Source organism: Marmota monax, unplaced genomic scaffold (genome assembly GCF_021218885.2).
Source record: "Marmota monax isolate L192 unplaced genomic scaffold, Marmota_monax_Labrador192_F-V1.1 WCK01_AAM20220418_F8-fsc00328, whole genome shotgun sequence".
Classification (NCBI taxonomy): Eukaryota; Metazoa; Chordata; class Mammalia; order Rodentia; family Sciuridae; genus Marmota; species Marmota monax.
In genome coordinates, this window is record NW_026693470.1 from 440,522 (window position 1) to 457,378 (window position 16,857).

The window sequence follows — 16,857 nt, forward strand, 5'->3', positions numbered from 1 at the left end:
ATCCCCATGTGATCCAGCTATACCACTCCTTAGCATTTATCTTAAAGAATTAAAGTCAGCATACTGTAGCAATAGATGCATGACCATGTTTACAGCAGCAAATTACAACAGCAAATTATGGAACCAGCCTAGGTATCTGTAAACAGTTTGATAAAGAAAAGTGTGGTTTATAAACACAATTCAGAGTGAAGTTATATCATTTGCAGGTTAACAGATACAACTTGAGAGCATATGTGAAGTGAACTAAGACACACTAAAAATTGACTGGTTCATGTGTTTTCTCTCCCATGTAGAAGCTAGAGAGAAATAAAAGAGGAAAAGAAGGTGAGAGGGTGAGAGAGAGAGAGTGTGTGTGTGTGTGTGTGTGTGTTTATATATAGCAGAGGTCTCGTGAAAATAGAAAGGAGAATAGTAGAGTAGAGGAAAGCAAGAAGTAATGGGGAACAAAATTGACCAAATTATAATATGTACAAATATGTAACAACAAATTCCTTTCTTGTGCATAATTACAATGTATCCTAAAATAAATAAACAAATAAAAAGTTTGAGGCCAACCTGGACAATTCAGCAAGAACCTATCTTAAAAAAGACTGGAAAAAAAAAGGTTGGAGATTGTACCTCAGTGATAGGGTAATCCTAGATTCAATCCCTAGTACTGAAAACCAAATAAATAAATAAATAAAATAAAAATCAGAAAAATAAAAATACTGAAAAGTATTTAAAACAAAAAAAGGCAACACAGAAGAAGAAACATGTATGAACAAAAAGAAAAATAATAGATATAAACTCTGACTAGATAAAAACCACATCAATAATTATGTTAAATGTCAGTGGACTAAATATGTAAATGCCCGGGACTGCCAGTACAATCAGGAAAGAAAACATAAAATCCAGACTGGCAAATAAGTAAAATTATCTTAAGTCACAGATGATATGATCTCACATGTAGAAAATCCTAAGCAATCATAAACTCTTAGAGCCAATAAACAAGTAAGGTCACAGGATACAAGATCATTATATAAAATTAAGTTGTATTTCTATTTTATCAACAAAAAATCTAAAATGAAAGTATCTAAAATAGCATTGACATAAAAAATACTTGTAAATAATTTAACAATAAAAGTACTAAATTTGAACACTGAAAACTACCACATAGTTTTAAGAAAAACTGAAAAGGACCTAAATAAGTGGACCAAACAAGCTCGTATATTGGAAGACAATATTGTTAAGATGGAGATACTACCCAAAATGACCTAAAGATTCAATACACAGGGCTGGGGTTGTGGCTCAGTGGTAGAGTGCTCACCTAGCATGTGAGAGGCCCTAGGTTCAATCCTCAGCACCCCATAAAAATAAATAAAAATAAAGGTATTGTGTCCAGCTACAACTAAAAAATAAAAGATTCAATACACAGCTTCAATAAAATTCCCATTAAAATCCTAATAGGCTATTCTTTCAATGGACCCCGAATAGCCAAAACTATTTTGAAAAGAAGACAATATGAAAACAGATACTTCTTGAAGTTTGAAAGCAGATTTAAGATTTCCTGGGGATGGGATAAGAGTGGGGACCAACTGCAAACAGGCAACAAGGATCTTTTCACAGTGATGGAAATAGTGTAAAACTAGATTGTGATGACAGCTGTACGGATCTGTTAGCAAAAAACCAGGGGAAACCTCAGATGTCCTTCAACAAGAAAATGGCTTTAAAAGAAATAGACTCAAAACAAAAAAAAAACAAAGAAAAATTTGACATAATATATAAAACCAACTAGAAAAGGAAATTAGAGATAATGAGATCAGTTAGAAGACATTAGTTTATAGGTTCTGGGTATCTAAATAAAATAGGATGGAGAAGGACAGATGGAAAAAGAATCACCTGTCATTGGCACTAATTACTAAGACAACTGCTAACATTTATTAAGCATTTACTTTGTGTCAACCCTTGTGTTAACTATAATATGCTATTTCTCCAACAAAACAACCATTTAAAGCATTATTTCCCTCTATTAGACATAGAAATACTGAGGATGGAGAAGTTATATAAATTTACCCAAGTTACAGACCTGGAAAATGTGGTGGCTAGTGTGTATATGTGTTTTGTCAACAAAGATTAGGAGGTAGGGAAAGAAATGCCAAATAACTGTGAAGTCTTGGCACTTCCCCCTTTCTTGTGATTAATTATTTTTTAGTTGTAACCATGTTCATATCAGGGAATGAAATAATTGTATCCTCAGGAATCCAACTGATTTCTGGTGCTTCGATAAATAGTTTGGACTTACCTGGTATTATGGTTTAGACATAGAATGCCCCCCAGAGGCCCATGTGTTTAAGGGCTGTGTCCCCAGCATACACAGTAGAATTAAGAGGAAGTGGAACCTTTAAGAGGTGGTGCCCAGTACTAAACCTTAGGTCATGCGGTGCATGCCCTCAAAAAGATAATGGGAATCCAGCCCTATCTCTTCTTTTCTTTTACTGGCCATGAGGTAAATGTCTCAGCTCCTCCAAAAACCACTTATTGCCTCACCACAGAACTTAAAGCAGTGGGCTCAACTGCCCATGCACAGAAACCTGCAAAACTGTGAGCCAAAATAAACTTTTAAACCTTTCTTCATTGCAAATCACCTCAGGTAAATGTGTTATACTAATGGAAAGCTGACAAACACATCGGACATCAATGTGGCTTTTTATTTTATGAGTAATTATTAAAACTACCAAATTTGGTGTCATTTTCCCCAGTTCCAAAAGAGTAAAAACAACTTAAGTTACAATCATGTACCTTTCTTCCATATGGCTTCTCTACCATATTGCTGTCACTGTCAGAATTTTCACTCTGAACTGGTTTTGCAAACCCAGATTTGGGCATTTTATAGCTGTTCAGCTAGCTTCTTCTATCAGTCTTCTCATCCTGGATCTGTAAAGAATGGATATATGAGTTATTTGTGAGTGTGTGTGTATATATGTGTGTGTGTGTGTGTGTGTATACACACACATACACAATAGAACCTCTTAAAGTTAGGCACCACAATTAAATTAGGCACCACGATTAGTCCAATTTTTTGTTTTCTCCATGTCTCTATAAGATCATTTATTTCCTCAAAGCTATTCCAACCTAAAATAAGTTTTTACTTAACAATTTGAGGTTCTAATTAAAGTTCTGTTGTTCAAGTCCACTTAACTAGTCACTGACAAAAAAGAAAATCATGTTATTTCCCATCTTCTCTACACTACGAATACCTTTTGCTTTCTGAATAACCACAAGCAGTGAAATCTCCAAATACATTCCCTACTAGTTCTGTGTTGGCCGGAATTCATTTCTGAAGATTCAACCAAGAACCTAATTAGTCTGATTGGTTATTTTACATCATGTAATTTCCTATATTAAGCCTTTCCTACTTAAAATCCCTAGTATAATTTTTAATTCTTCATTGAATATCCCAAGACATTTAATAATTTTATTAACCTGTTCACCAATACAATATTTATGTTGTATTGTAATTATTACTATTTGCACCATTTGATTTCCAATTTGTTCAGCCTATTCTCTCCTACTCTGTATCCTGCCAAAAGTTATACTTAAGACAAGGTTATGCTTGAGAAAGCTAGAAAAAGTTTTTGAGGTTTTATATGTAAAAGAGGAAGATGATGCTAGACTTGTTTTGCTGTCTGATGAGCTATTAGCTATGCGTGGCAATTTAAAGCTTAATTAAAATTAGATGACATTAGAGTAGCTATTGCAATTTACACTGCAGATATATAATTCTATCATCCCAGAAAGCTTTAGTGCACTGTATTGGGTTAGACAGAGGCTCCTGGCCAAGAGCCACACAATAAGCAGAATGACTTATGAGTTTATTTTTAACTCTTCATGCTATAAATTTCTTATACGTGAATATCATTGGTCCAAGAAAACTGTCATTCTGTGAATAATTAAAATCTAAACACTGTCAATCAAATATTAATGAAATCTACTATGCTCTTGAAATTGTTCTACTGGTTAAAATTTTGGTTTTGATGTTTTCTTGACTTTACAGAGAAAAAATACAGCTTATACCTTAGGGCCACTCAACTGTTTCAACTATTACCAAATAAACAGAATCATTTAAACATCAGTGTCTTCAAAGCTGGCTATGTGTAAATCTTAGGCAGAGATAGAATTATATAAGTCATAAAACACAAACTCAAAACTGAGCATTATAGTAACACAAATCATCAGCTTAAGTGAAACTAAGAAAGTAATAGTAATCTCTCCTTTATAGATGAAGCAAAACAAGTTACTAGTGAACTAAAGGAGTGTGGTGAATATTAAAATACTATAGGCAATATATTAAATAGATTATATTATGAAACTTTATTTTTTAAATCTCTACTTGGAAAAAAGTTAGCACTTATGTCATAAAAATCACAATTATATTCCAAAAATATTGCTTTAATCAACAAATATTAATCATTTAATATATAATTAGGTTCTGGTCCTGAGATGTAAACTATAATCACTAGATCAACCACCATATAAACTATACAAAGTAAAACCAAAATCACAGTAGATAATTAAAATAGAATGTATAAAAATGTACAAATAACCCAACAGAAGGCAGGAAAAGGAAATTGAGGAATGAAGTACAGTGGAAACTAAGCAAAAAATGACAGATCTAATTCAAAATACCAAAAATTATGAAATACTAATGTTTTAAATACACTAACCAAACAGAGATTGTCAAAAAAGAGGAGAAGAATGGACATGAAGAAATTCGCTTCAGATATATTAATATAGGTAAGTTAAAATAAATGCATAGAAAAACAGTATGCCATGTAAGTGTACTAATCAAAGGAAAGCTAAAGTGGCTATATTAATATTAGTACAGATCTCAGAGCAGAAAAACATACATATTACTTGTTGATAAAAGGGTCAATTCACTAAGACATATAAATCATAAATACATATATAACCAACAGAGAACTATAAAACACATGAAGCAAAACTTGATAGAACTGACTGAAGAAATTCTAACAAATTCAAGAAATAAATTCAAGTAGGCTTCAACTACTCTCTAAGAAAGAAAATTAGCAATAGTGGATCTAATTGACATTGACAAATAAGCTTTCCCATCTAGAATAGAATACTCATTATTTTCAAAGGCACACAGAATATTCACCAAGATAACAAATTTAAAACTTTAAACAAATTTAAAGAAAATTAAAATTATACACAATTTGTTATCAGAAAAAAAGAAATTACACCAGAATTATAGAAGATTAAAGGACTATATCCAAACTAAAAAGTCAAGAAAAATTAATTGAAACAGAAAACTTGTTCTTTAAAAAGATCAATAAAATTGATAAATCTCTAGACAGATCAATTAGAAATAAAACAAAACTATACCCACATGAACAATGAAAAAGGAACAACATGCAGATACTATGAATACATAAAAGACAAAGGGATATTACTAATACATGCAAATAAGTTCAATAAATTATTATGAAATACACAAGTTCCATCAAAGACACAAACACCAAAGCTCACTCAGGAAAGATCACCTCAAAAGCTCTGTATTTATTAAAGAAATTAAATTCATAATTAAAAAAAAAAAACTCCAGGTAAAGATGGCTCCAACGGTGAGGCCCATAAAATATTTCAGGGAAGAAATAATGCCAATTATACACAAACTCTCCTGAAGAAAAGAGGCAGGAACACTTTTATGAGGACACCATTGCCCAATACCAAAATCAGACTATGCCTTCTACAAAAAATATTCAGACCAATATACCTTATGCAAACTAAAAAACAAATCCCTCAAAAATATCAGCAAATCAAACACAATTATATAAGGATATATACCATGAATGAGTAGAGCTTATCTTAGGAATTTAAGGTTAACTTATTCGATATAATTGCTTTATTAATTAAAGCAAATAAAAAAGAATATCTCATATGACCCAATGTTTGATAACATTCAATACTCATTAATAATAAATCTGCAAAATAGAAATACAAAACGGAATTTGAATGCTTTCTATGATTAACAATGAGTCAAGGATGTCTCACCACTATTATTCAACACTGTACTTACTGGTGGTCCTTATCAATTCAATAAATAAAAAAAAAAGAAGTAAAAGGTATATAACGTGGAAAGGAAGGAGTAATAGCAGGCCTTATTTTCAGACACCATGATCACCTATGAAGACAAAGCCAAAGTATCTACTAAGAAGTTAACAGTACTAATAAGTAAGAGCCAGGTGTGGTGATACACACCTCTAACGCCAGCAACTTGGGACAATCACAAATTTGAGGACAGTCTTAGAATTAAACAAGACCTTGTCTGAAATTTAAAAAAAAAACTTTTTTTTTTTTTTTTGTCTTTTAAGAAAAGGGCTAGCATGCTCAGTGAAAAAGTGCCCTGGCTGTGTGAATAACATTGCTATAATCTGTATTCTTAAGTAGACCAAAGGTCCATGTGATCAATGCTTGATATCCACAGTGGCATTATTAGTAAGCAGTAGAAAAAGACTTTAAGAGGTAGGATCCACTGGGAGGTCTTCAGGTCATTGGGGGTGTGTCCTTAAAGGAACTGTGGAACCCCAGTGTCTTCCTCTTCTTTTTTTTCCCCCATCTCTTTTACTGCCTGGCTATGAGGTGAGCCATTCCGTATCACTTTGAGGTTCCACTAAGGTATGTGGCTTTGTCACAGCCCTACAACAACAGGGCCAATTGCTCACGTCTGAAACCTCTAATTAAAATTTGAGCAAGAATAAACCTTTTCTCTTTATAGGTTGATTACCTCAGGTATTTGTTATAGAAAGGGGAAAAAATGACTATCACAAATATCAGAAACACTAAATCCTTAAGGATAAATATAACAAAATGTATTTAAGGCTGTGCAGTGACAAACACAATACATTGATGAAATTAAAGACCTAAATAAACCTATACCATGTTCATGAATCAGAACATTACCTGATTTCCTTCCATTTTTACTATAAAGATAGAGTAATCAAGACAGTATTTACTAACCTAATGTAGATATGACACGTAGGAATATCCAGAAATAGATATACAGGTATGGCCAACTGCTTCTCAAAGAGTTATCAATACAATTCATGGGGGAGAAAGGATGCATTCTTTTCAACACAGGTATTCTACAACTGCATATCAATATGCCAGAAAAGTGATATTTGACCCTTTCCTCATATCTCAAAACACATCATACATCTAAATGTATTACTAGCAGTAAATATGAGAATATTTCTGTGATCTTGGATTACACAAAATTTTCCTAAATGGATTATGAAAAACAAAAACTTTATAAAAGAAACAGTGAATAAACTGGATTTCACAAATAAAATCTTTTGCTCTTTAAATGACCTTGTTAGAAAATGAAAAGTGCCAGGTGTGGTGGCGTATACCTGTAATCCCAAAGATTTGGGAGGCTCAGACAGAAAAATCCCAAATTCAAGGCCACCTCAGCAACTTGGCAATATACTGTATCAAAATAAAAAATAAAAAGGTAAAGCACTCCTGAGCTAAATTCCCAATAGCCACCTCCTCCCCACAAATGAAAAGCAATTCATAGAAGGAAAAAATACCTACAAAAAACATCTCTGCAAATCACATCTTTATAGAAGACTCATGCCCAAGACATATAAATATAACTCCTGTGAATCAATAAGATAAAAAACCCAAATTTAAAATGAATAAAAGATTTTAAAAGTTCATTAGAGAATATAGAATAAGCTGGGTGTAGTGATGCGTGCCTGTAATGCCGGTTGCTAAGGAGTATTGCATGTTCAAAGCCAGCCTCAGCAACTTAGCCAGACCCTGTATCAAAAGAAAAAATAAAAAGGGCTGAAGATGTGGCTTAGTAGTTAAGTAACCCAGAGTTCAATCCCTAGTGGGAAATAAAAATTGTGTGTGTGCGCCTGTGCGCGCACACTGTATATAATGGCAAATAAGCACAGGAAATGATGTTCAACATCATTAGTCATGCGGAAAGTTAGTAATGAACCACAATACACACTCAAAAAAATAAATTAATTAAAGACTAGGATCAAGTGTTGGTGAGGACATGGTGAAACTGGAACTTTCTTTCACATAGCCCTTTGGGTTCAGGAGCAAAGTGGCATAGCCATGTAATAAATGAAAACAGTTGGCAGTATCTTCACGTGGCTAAGAGTTTACACTGTTCCATTCTTTTATAACAGTCTTGGTATCTATTACACTACTTGTACTTTAACCTCTTTGCCATAAGAACTGCAGAGAGGCATTAATACTTGTTTAAGGACTACTTTATTGTTTAAGCCAGACCAGGTACAAGATCTACTTTAGACTTTGCTATCCAACAGCTAAAGGATACAATATAAGTAGTTGATTCTACTTTTGGAAAAATGTTTCTTTCCTTAAAATTAATACATTCTTGCTTCTTACAGACCAAAGACATGACTGAAGGAAGGAGAATTAGGGAGAAACTCTCAGGTGAGGTAAAGAGTCCAAGAAAAAAGAAGTCAAAACTCTTTGCAAGATAGGGCTGAGAGGGAGTAGTAGGAAACAAACAACAACAACAAAAATAATCACCTCCAACTGATAGTGTGGTTAGAGAACTTTCAGGAACAGAAATAGAATTTGTGGGGGTGAGGTTGTGGCTTAGTAGTAATGCACTTGCCTCAAATGTGTGAGGCACTGGGTTTGACTCTCAGCACCACATATAAATAAAAAGTAAAGGTCCATCAACACCTAAAATGAATAAATAAAACTTTAAAAAAGAAACAGAATTTGTGGATGGGTAGATTCTACATGTAAAAGTTTTTACAAAAGTATTCCTCTAGGAGTTACATAGAAAAAAAACTATTTGAAGATTGCTTTTATAGTCCTCTGCATTTACTGAGTGCGGGGGCCCTCAAAGTCAATGCTTTAAACATTGTTATTTTGTTTGTTCTAATTACTCCATCTTATCGCTTTAGGTTCAACCTGAAGACTGTTCATGGGAGTCTAACAAAGCACTACCATTATCCTTTAGCTTCTATTTTAAAGGAAAGAAGGGACCCAAATAAAAGTCTCTAAATCTTTCTTTTAGTTGTTCTTGCTATAAACATGACAGTAGAGTGAATTTTGACATATTATTCATACATAGAATAACTCGTTCCAATTAGGATTCCATTATTGCATGCTACATGATGTGGAGTTACGTCAGTCATGTATTCATACATAAGAAAAGATATGTCTGATTCATTCTACTGTCTTTCCTATTTCCATGCTCCCTCCTTTGCATTAATTCCCCTTACCTAGTCCAATGAACTTCTAATCATTCCTACCCTTGATGTGGATTAGCATCTGCATACTACAATGATGCAGCCACTTCAAGGTTATGGCAGCTCAATTCACAATAGCCAAGCTAAGTGCCCTTCAACAGATGAATGAATAAAGAAACTGTGGTACAACAAGGGACTATTACTTAGCCATAAAGAATAAAATTATGGCATCTGCCAGTAAATGGATGGAACTGGAGAATATTACACTAAGTGAAATAAGCCAGTCCCAAAAACCCAAAGGCAGAATGTTCTGTCAACAAAACTTTCCTAAAGTTACCAGGTACACTTAGCTTTACAACAAATCCATAGCTAGCCACTAGTCAATTAGCACTAATCCTGTAAGACTGCATTTTGACCAAAGCATTGGGGCCTGGAATATTGGGGCCTGACAGGGCTATACAATTTTTTTTAAAAAAAATTAAGCAGGTGGGAGAACAACAAGGAGAGCTAGGTGTGTGGTAGAACTCAGTGGCACAGTGCTACCTAGCATACACAAGGACCTGGGTTCAATCCTTGAAACCACAACACAAAAATAATTTTTAAAAGGACAAAAACAGAACAAAACACATCAAAAGTGAAAAATACTACATATTAAAACTTACCCTGAAATCTAAGCACTGATGAAAAAAGCTGACAGTTTATAAACTGGTTTCTTTCCCTCATTTCATGCTATCTAAGCAAACTTTAAGGATCTTCAAACTTTGCTGGCATTGTTTTTAGTTTTGATGAGGTGATCCTTGAATTTGCATTACTGCTTCTAGAACATTTTAATTTTTTCTCAAATTTTAAAAAGCTCTGCTTTTAGGTTCCTGCTACTTGATAATTCTAGCCTGCCTGGTTACAAGAAGCAAGAACACTTTTTTAAAGATACAGATTCCTAGCTTCATTTCAGAATACTGAATCAAAATATCTGGAGCTGGTGGTGGTGGTGTGTGTTGCGGGGGCGAGGGTGTGCGCAGGGGTAAGAAAATCACTTTCTAAAAAGCCAACTTAGTAGTTGCTGGTGAATATTGGAAAGGGGAACTGCTTGATACTTCTTGATGAGTACCAGAGGTTTTTTTGGTTTTTATAAGGTGACAAAAATATTCTGGAATTAGTGGTAACATTTACACATCATTGTAAATACACTAAAAACCACTGGAATGTACTTCAAAACACTGAATTATGTTATGTGAATTTTATTTAAATTTTAAAAAGTTTCTGGGAAGGCATGGGTTTAAATTCTGAAATCACTATACATGCATATACTGGAAATGAACAATTGAATAAATGGATGTTGAATGGTTGCGCCAGATTTATCACTGTGAAAGTGGGAAGTTAAAAGTAAGGAAGTCAGGAAAATGCTAGAATGTAGTATCGGATTACAGCTGGAGATATCAATATGAACTCATGTTTGGTTTAATATATAGATGCAGATGGTTACATACAATATTTATAGATATGCATATATAATTAGTATACACACATATTTCTTTCCAATATCAGCTGAGAGCTACAAGCAGCAGTAACTCTGCAGCAAGATGCATATATTAGACACAGATCTTTGTTACTATATGTCCTTTTTTTTTATTACTACAATGAGATCTAAGGCTGGTACTTACAAAGTATTGGGGCTGCAGGTTCAAAGGTATGGTACAGGCATCTGCTGATGCCTGCTAAAGGTGGATGGCATAAAAACAATGGGAGAACATGTGAAAGAGAAACAGAGAAATCACACTGTCAGGAAGATGAAGTTATTTCAAGGGCCAGCCTTGCTCTTGTAACAACTCACTTTCTTTAGAACTTTGGTCCCATGAGAACCACTTTAGTCCCTTCCAAGGACACCACACACAGTCACCTAATTCCCATTAGGTTCTACCTAATATCAACACAATGCAGACCAATCTTTCACACATGAACCCTTGAAGGATAAGTCACAGTCAAACCATAGCCATCATCAACACCTTTCTCTAATAAAAAGGTCCCTTGGAGAAACAGGACTAAAGCAGGATATGTACAAGATGAGACTAGAAAATCTTATACTGATAGAAAGTAAGAAAGTGCTCAAAAAGTATGCATAAATATATAAAACACAACAATGGTGACATTATCAAAGGCACACAGGTATCAACTGAAAGAGACCCCACTGGGTAAAGAAAAAAATTTTGAGCAATAGAATGAGTAAAGTACTATTAGATTACAGACCAAGATGTTATCCACAGTGACATAATGATAGAATAAATAAATGGAGACAACAGATAAATCTTTCATGAAGAAGTAAGTACAGCTAGTTTATGTAGATACTCTGCTCCTAAGGAGATGGAGCATGTAAGTCCCCACTCTGTTAAGTGTGGGATAGGCATAGTGACTTCCTTTCCAAGAATACAGTATGGAAAGGCAGGGGAGGAAGTTACAGTACTGTGGGGAGACCTAACAAATACATTGTCTCAGCCAGGTGATCAAAGTTAAAATCAATGGTGTAAGTCATATTTACTGTATATACTCTTGATTCGATGAAAATGACAATTTTACCCATATAATCCTCCTCCCCACAACCCCAGTCTAATCATGAAAACAAAAAACCTAAGACAAATTCCAGTAGTGTGTCATCCTACAAATATCTAATCAATACTCCTTAAAACTTTCAAGGTTTTATTATAGCCAAGAGAAACCCAACACCACATGATTACTAAATGTAACGTTGCATCCTGGATAGGATGCTGGAACAGAAAAAGAAACTCAATAAATCTGAAGGATATTATAGACTTTGGCTAATAATAACATAAATATTGGTTTGTCATTTGTGACAAATTTACCCTATTAGCACAAGTTATTAAGAATAGAGAAGACTAGTGTGATGTATAGAAAATGCTATAATTTTTCTGTAAATCTAAAATTATTCTGAAGTAAAAAGTTCACTTAAAAAACAAACAAACTTCCTAGGTAATTTATTTTGATGGTTTGGCTTAGGAACCATTAAGCAACAACTCTCTCCACCCTTCTCAGAGTATCTACACGCCTTCCAGTCACTTTATGTTGACTTTTTGTCACAGTGGATATTTCTAACTACAGTCCTATCCCCCAATCTGATTAACTTCGAAACACATCTATATCCCATTGCACATTCTAGTGGTTGCTAAGTTAACATCTCACTATCAAAACTTTTTCCACTCTATTTCATCCACTTATTCTGTTTTATCTCTTCAGAATTTCTTTAATACATTTTATAATTTGCCTACTGTGGTAATCATCATTTTCCTGTTTGTGAAAAGAAAAAAATCTATACTGATATTTTTTGTTGCATAGTTTTAAATTTGTGATTAAATATAGATAGCAAAATTTACCATTTTAAATATATTTTAAGTATTTTTAAGTATATTTTAAATTAAGTATATAGTTTTGTGGCATTAGGTATATCCACACTGTTCCACAACCATCACCACCATCTATCTCCAGACTTTTCATCTTCTTTCCTCCCAGCCCCTGGTAATCATCACTCAACTTTCCCTATGAATGGGACAATTCAGGTCCTTTTGTAACTGGCTTAATTCACCCAGCATAAGGACTTCGAAGTTCTGACACATGCTAAAACACTGAATTTCTGTGCTCTTTCCTTTTTTAAGGTTAGGTAATATTTCGTTGTATGTATATAACACATTTTACCAATCCATTCCATTGATCAAAGGGTATTTAGATTGTTTCCATTTAAGGTTTGGATACAAAGTGTTTCCCAAAAGTTCTTGTGTTACTGTGTGAATGTTTGCAAGTAAAAGATTGGATGACAAGAATTGTAACCTAATCAGTCCATCCTAGTTTGAACAAACTAACAGGGTGGTAACTGCTCTTCCTCTCTGCTTCCTGGCTGCCATGGAAGCTTCCTTCCACCATAACCTTCCACCTTGAATTACTGTCTCATCTTGAACCCAGAGCAATGGACTCAGCCAACCATAGCCTAAACCTCAGGAACCCTGAACCAAAATAAAAACTTTCTCTCTTCTAAGTTGTTCCTGTTGAGTGTTTTGGCGACAGTGACAAGATGCTAACACACATATCCATCTTTCAGCTATTATCAATAATGCTGCCAAATATGAGTGAACAACATAAATACATTTTTGATGTCTGTAATTTTCTAATGTCCTTTGCTTTTACATTTTAATCTTCTCTACCCACAGATCAGAAGATACACTCTTAATTTTACTTTCTTTTAATGTTTAAGTCTTCCCATTATTTCTCTGTAATGACAACTTTGAAAATCATAATCTTAATCCTTTATGTAACTGTTTTCTGGGCTTTCTAATCTGTTCTACTCCTCTCTCCATTTTGTGTCAATACTACACTATTGTTTTCTCATATTAGTCTCTCCCCCATTTATCTTTTTCAAAATTATCTTGACAATTCTCACCAAATAAATATTAGAATCAATTTGACAAGTTAAAAAAGATTAGTACCTAAGTACAAGAAATAACCAGAAGCATTAAACTACCTAAGTACTAGGGGGAAAAAAATCCTTTGGTGGGGAAACTTTTCCAAAATGCTAACAAAAAAAAAGAAAAGAAAATTTAAGCCCTAAATAAAAATTTATAACTACAATGCAAATCTCATAAATGGAAGTCTGAAAACATGTGCAATACTTGTGAAGTGAATGATCAAAAAGTTACAGCAAATCAATAAAAAAAAAACTATGAAACTCAGAAAATGCAATTCAAAGAATAAAAATGTTGAGTGAACACACAGAATTCAAACTCATAATTTTAAAGCTATAAAATAATGACACAATTTCTCACTTAAATTTTTGACAAAGATTCAGGCTGTGTTGGCAAGCATTCAGGAAAACCAGCATTTTCATACATTAGTCACTAATAGGGGAAGAAATTTTGGATATCCTCTTTGGAGAGAAATTTGGCAGAAACTATCAAAATAAAAACACATGGCTTTTGTCCTAGTAATTCAACTACCATTATATTTACACAAACATATAAGATAAACAGTCAAAGGCATTCAAGGAAGTGTTGTTATCATGCCTCAAATACTAGGGTCAGTGTGGGGAGGGGAACAACAGGGATTTAAATATCCATTTGAAAGAATATGGGTAAGCAAATTATGGTACCCTTTTATACTGAAAATTATGCAGATGACATGAACCCTCAAAAAGAAGCTTTCTTTTCTTCTTCTTCTTCTTCCTTCTTCTTTCTTTCTTTCTTTCTTTCTTTCTTTCTTTCTTTCTCTTCTTCTTCTTCTTCTTCTTTCTCTTCTTCTTCTTCTTCTTCTTCTTCTTCTTCTTCTTCTTCTTCTTCTTCTTCTTCTTCCTTCTTCCTTCTTCTTCCTTCTTCTTCTTCTTCTTCTTCTTCTTCTTCTTCTTCTTCTTCTTCCTTCTTCCTTCTTCTTCCTTCTTCTTCTTCTTCTTCTTCTTCTTCTTCTTCCTTCTTCTTCTTCTTCTTCCTTCTTCTTCTTCTTCTTCCTTCTTCTTCTTCTTCTTCCTTCTTCTTCTTCTTCTTCTTCTTCTTCTTCTTCTTCTCCCCATTTCTCCTCTTTTAAAGAACTTCTAAATGTGTGGGATGCCTGAGCACCTGATGCTGGGCTCCTTTCTAAATATATGAGTTAGAAAACTCAGTCTTGTGACTTTACTACTATATGCTACTGACATCCAAATCTGTATCTCTAGCTCAGGAACTTCTCTAAAATGCCACACTTGTACATCTGACTGCCTCCTTGACATTTTTACATGAATGTTTAATAGGTTTATCAAACCAAAGGAATGCACAATCTTTTCAATAAAATAATATCAGAAAAATTCCAAAAGCTAAAGAATGAAATGGAAAACCAAATACTAGAGGCTTACACGGCCCCAAATGTGCAATATTACAACAGACCAACATTAAGGCACATTATAATGAAACACCTAGCTTACAGAATAAAGATAAAATTTTAAAGACTGAAGGAGAAAAATATCAGATTACATATAAAAGGAACCCAATTCAGATCTCAGCTGATTTCTCAACCCAGACCATCAAAGCTATGTGGTCCTGGAATAACATATACCAAGCTCTGAAAGAAAATGGATGCCAACCAAGAATCCTATATCCAGCAAAATTATGCTTCAGGTCTGAAGATGAAATAAAAACCCTCCAGATAAACAAAAATTCAAAGAATTCACAACCAGACAGCCTGTACTTCAGAATATTCACAACAAAATATTCCATGATGATGAAATGGGGGAAAAAAAGTGAAAACCATCAAAGGGAGGAACTATACTGAAGGAATGGTCAGTCATAGGAAAAACTAATTCAAATTAAAAACTAAAAATAAACCAAAATAACCAGGAACACAAACAATACCTCAAGAATAACCTTGAACATTAGTGGACTAAACTCATCAATCAAAAAAACGCAGACTGGATTAAAAAACAAGACCCAACAATATGCTGTACCCAAAAGACTCAACTCACAGGCAAAGATATCCACAGACTGAAGGTGAAAGGATGGGGGAAAAAAACATATCACTCACATGTATTGCATAAACAAGCAAGGGTTTCCATCCTCTAAAATAAATCAAATTATGTAAGCTATATATTTGTAATTATTCAATTGTAATACTACTTTAATACAATTTTAGCATATGAGGGGTTGTTTTGATAGCTCTCTTCCTGTTGATATTCTTTCTTGCTTTTTTTATCTTGATTAGACTTGCTAGATTTTTATCAACTTTTAGATGTATTTCTTTTCTACTCACATATTTCTGCTCCTACTCTTATTTTTTCCTTCCTACTACCTAATTTGAAAATAATTTGATTGTTATTATAGCTTCTTTCTGATACAAATACTTTTAAGTTATAAGTGTGCATCTGAGTACTATTTCATACCAGAGATTCTGATATTTTAAGCTGCTATTATCACTCAGTTCAAATCACTTTTTATTTACTTTTCTTGTGCTTTCTTCTTTTATCTGTAGAATATTTATATGTGTGCCATTTAATTTTGAAGTAGTTGAGACCTGCGGGTGGAGTTCTGTATATCTTAAGGTGATTGATTTCTAATGTAATAAATCATGCAGAAAACATAGTCTGCACAATTTCAAATTTTTAATCTTTCTCAAAGCTTATTTTATGACAGAATATAGTCTATCTTTATTAATTTTCTATTTGTCATTTTTTGTATAGTTCTCTATAAATAATAGGTCAAAGTGTCTGATAGTAGTAGTAAGCCTTCTATATCATTACTCCTTCCAGCAAAGTGAGGGGGCTTAAAATCTCCAAATATTACGTGGATTTGTCTTTCTTGTTTTATTTTTATTTCATATATTTTGCAATTTTGTTGTTAGGTAGCTATACACTTAGCATTATTATACTTTCATACCCTATTATGGCTATGAAATGTTCCCTTTTATCTCTGAAAATACTTTTTTTTTTTTTAGTTATAGGTGGACACAATATCTTTATTTTATTTTATTTTTTTAATGTGGTGCTGAGGATCCAAACCCAGTGCCTCACTCATGGTAGGCTAGCGCTCTACCTATGAACCACAACCCCAACCCTGAAAATACTTTTTCTTGAGATTTATTTTACATTAATAGCTCT

The 16,857-nt window shown here is 33.5% G+C and overlaps 1 protein-coding gene across 9 annotated transcripts in view; it reads right to left on the minus strand.

Moving 5' to 3' along the window:
- Ankrd12 (ankyrin repeat domain 12) overlaps nt 1-16,857 on the minus strand; it is a 153,320-nt gene that overhangs the window by 122,777 nt on the left and 13,686 nt on the right. For 8 of the 9 annotated variants that reach the window (XM_058583464.1, XM_046457785.2, XM_046457784.2 and 5 more), the window contains exon 2: nt 2,779-2,913. The exons of the other annotated variant lie outside the window; for it this stretch is intronic. In XM_058583464.1, the coding sequence (XP_058439447.1) occupies nt 2,779-2,865 (87 nt within the window). In that variant the 5' untranslated portion in view covers nt 2,866-2,913. The remainder of the gene's footprint in view (nt 1-2,778; nt 2,914-16,857) is intronic. 9 annotated transcript variants of the gene reach the window in all.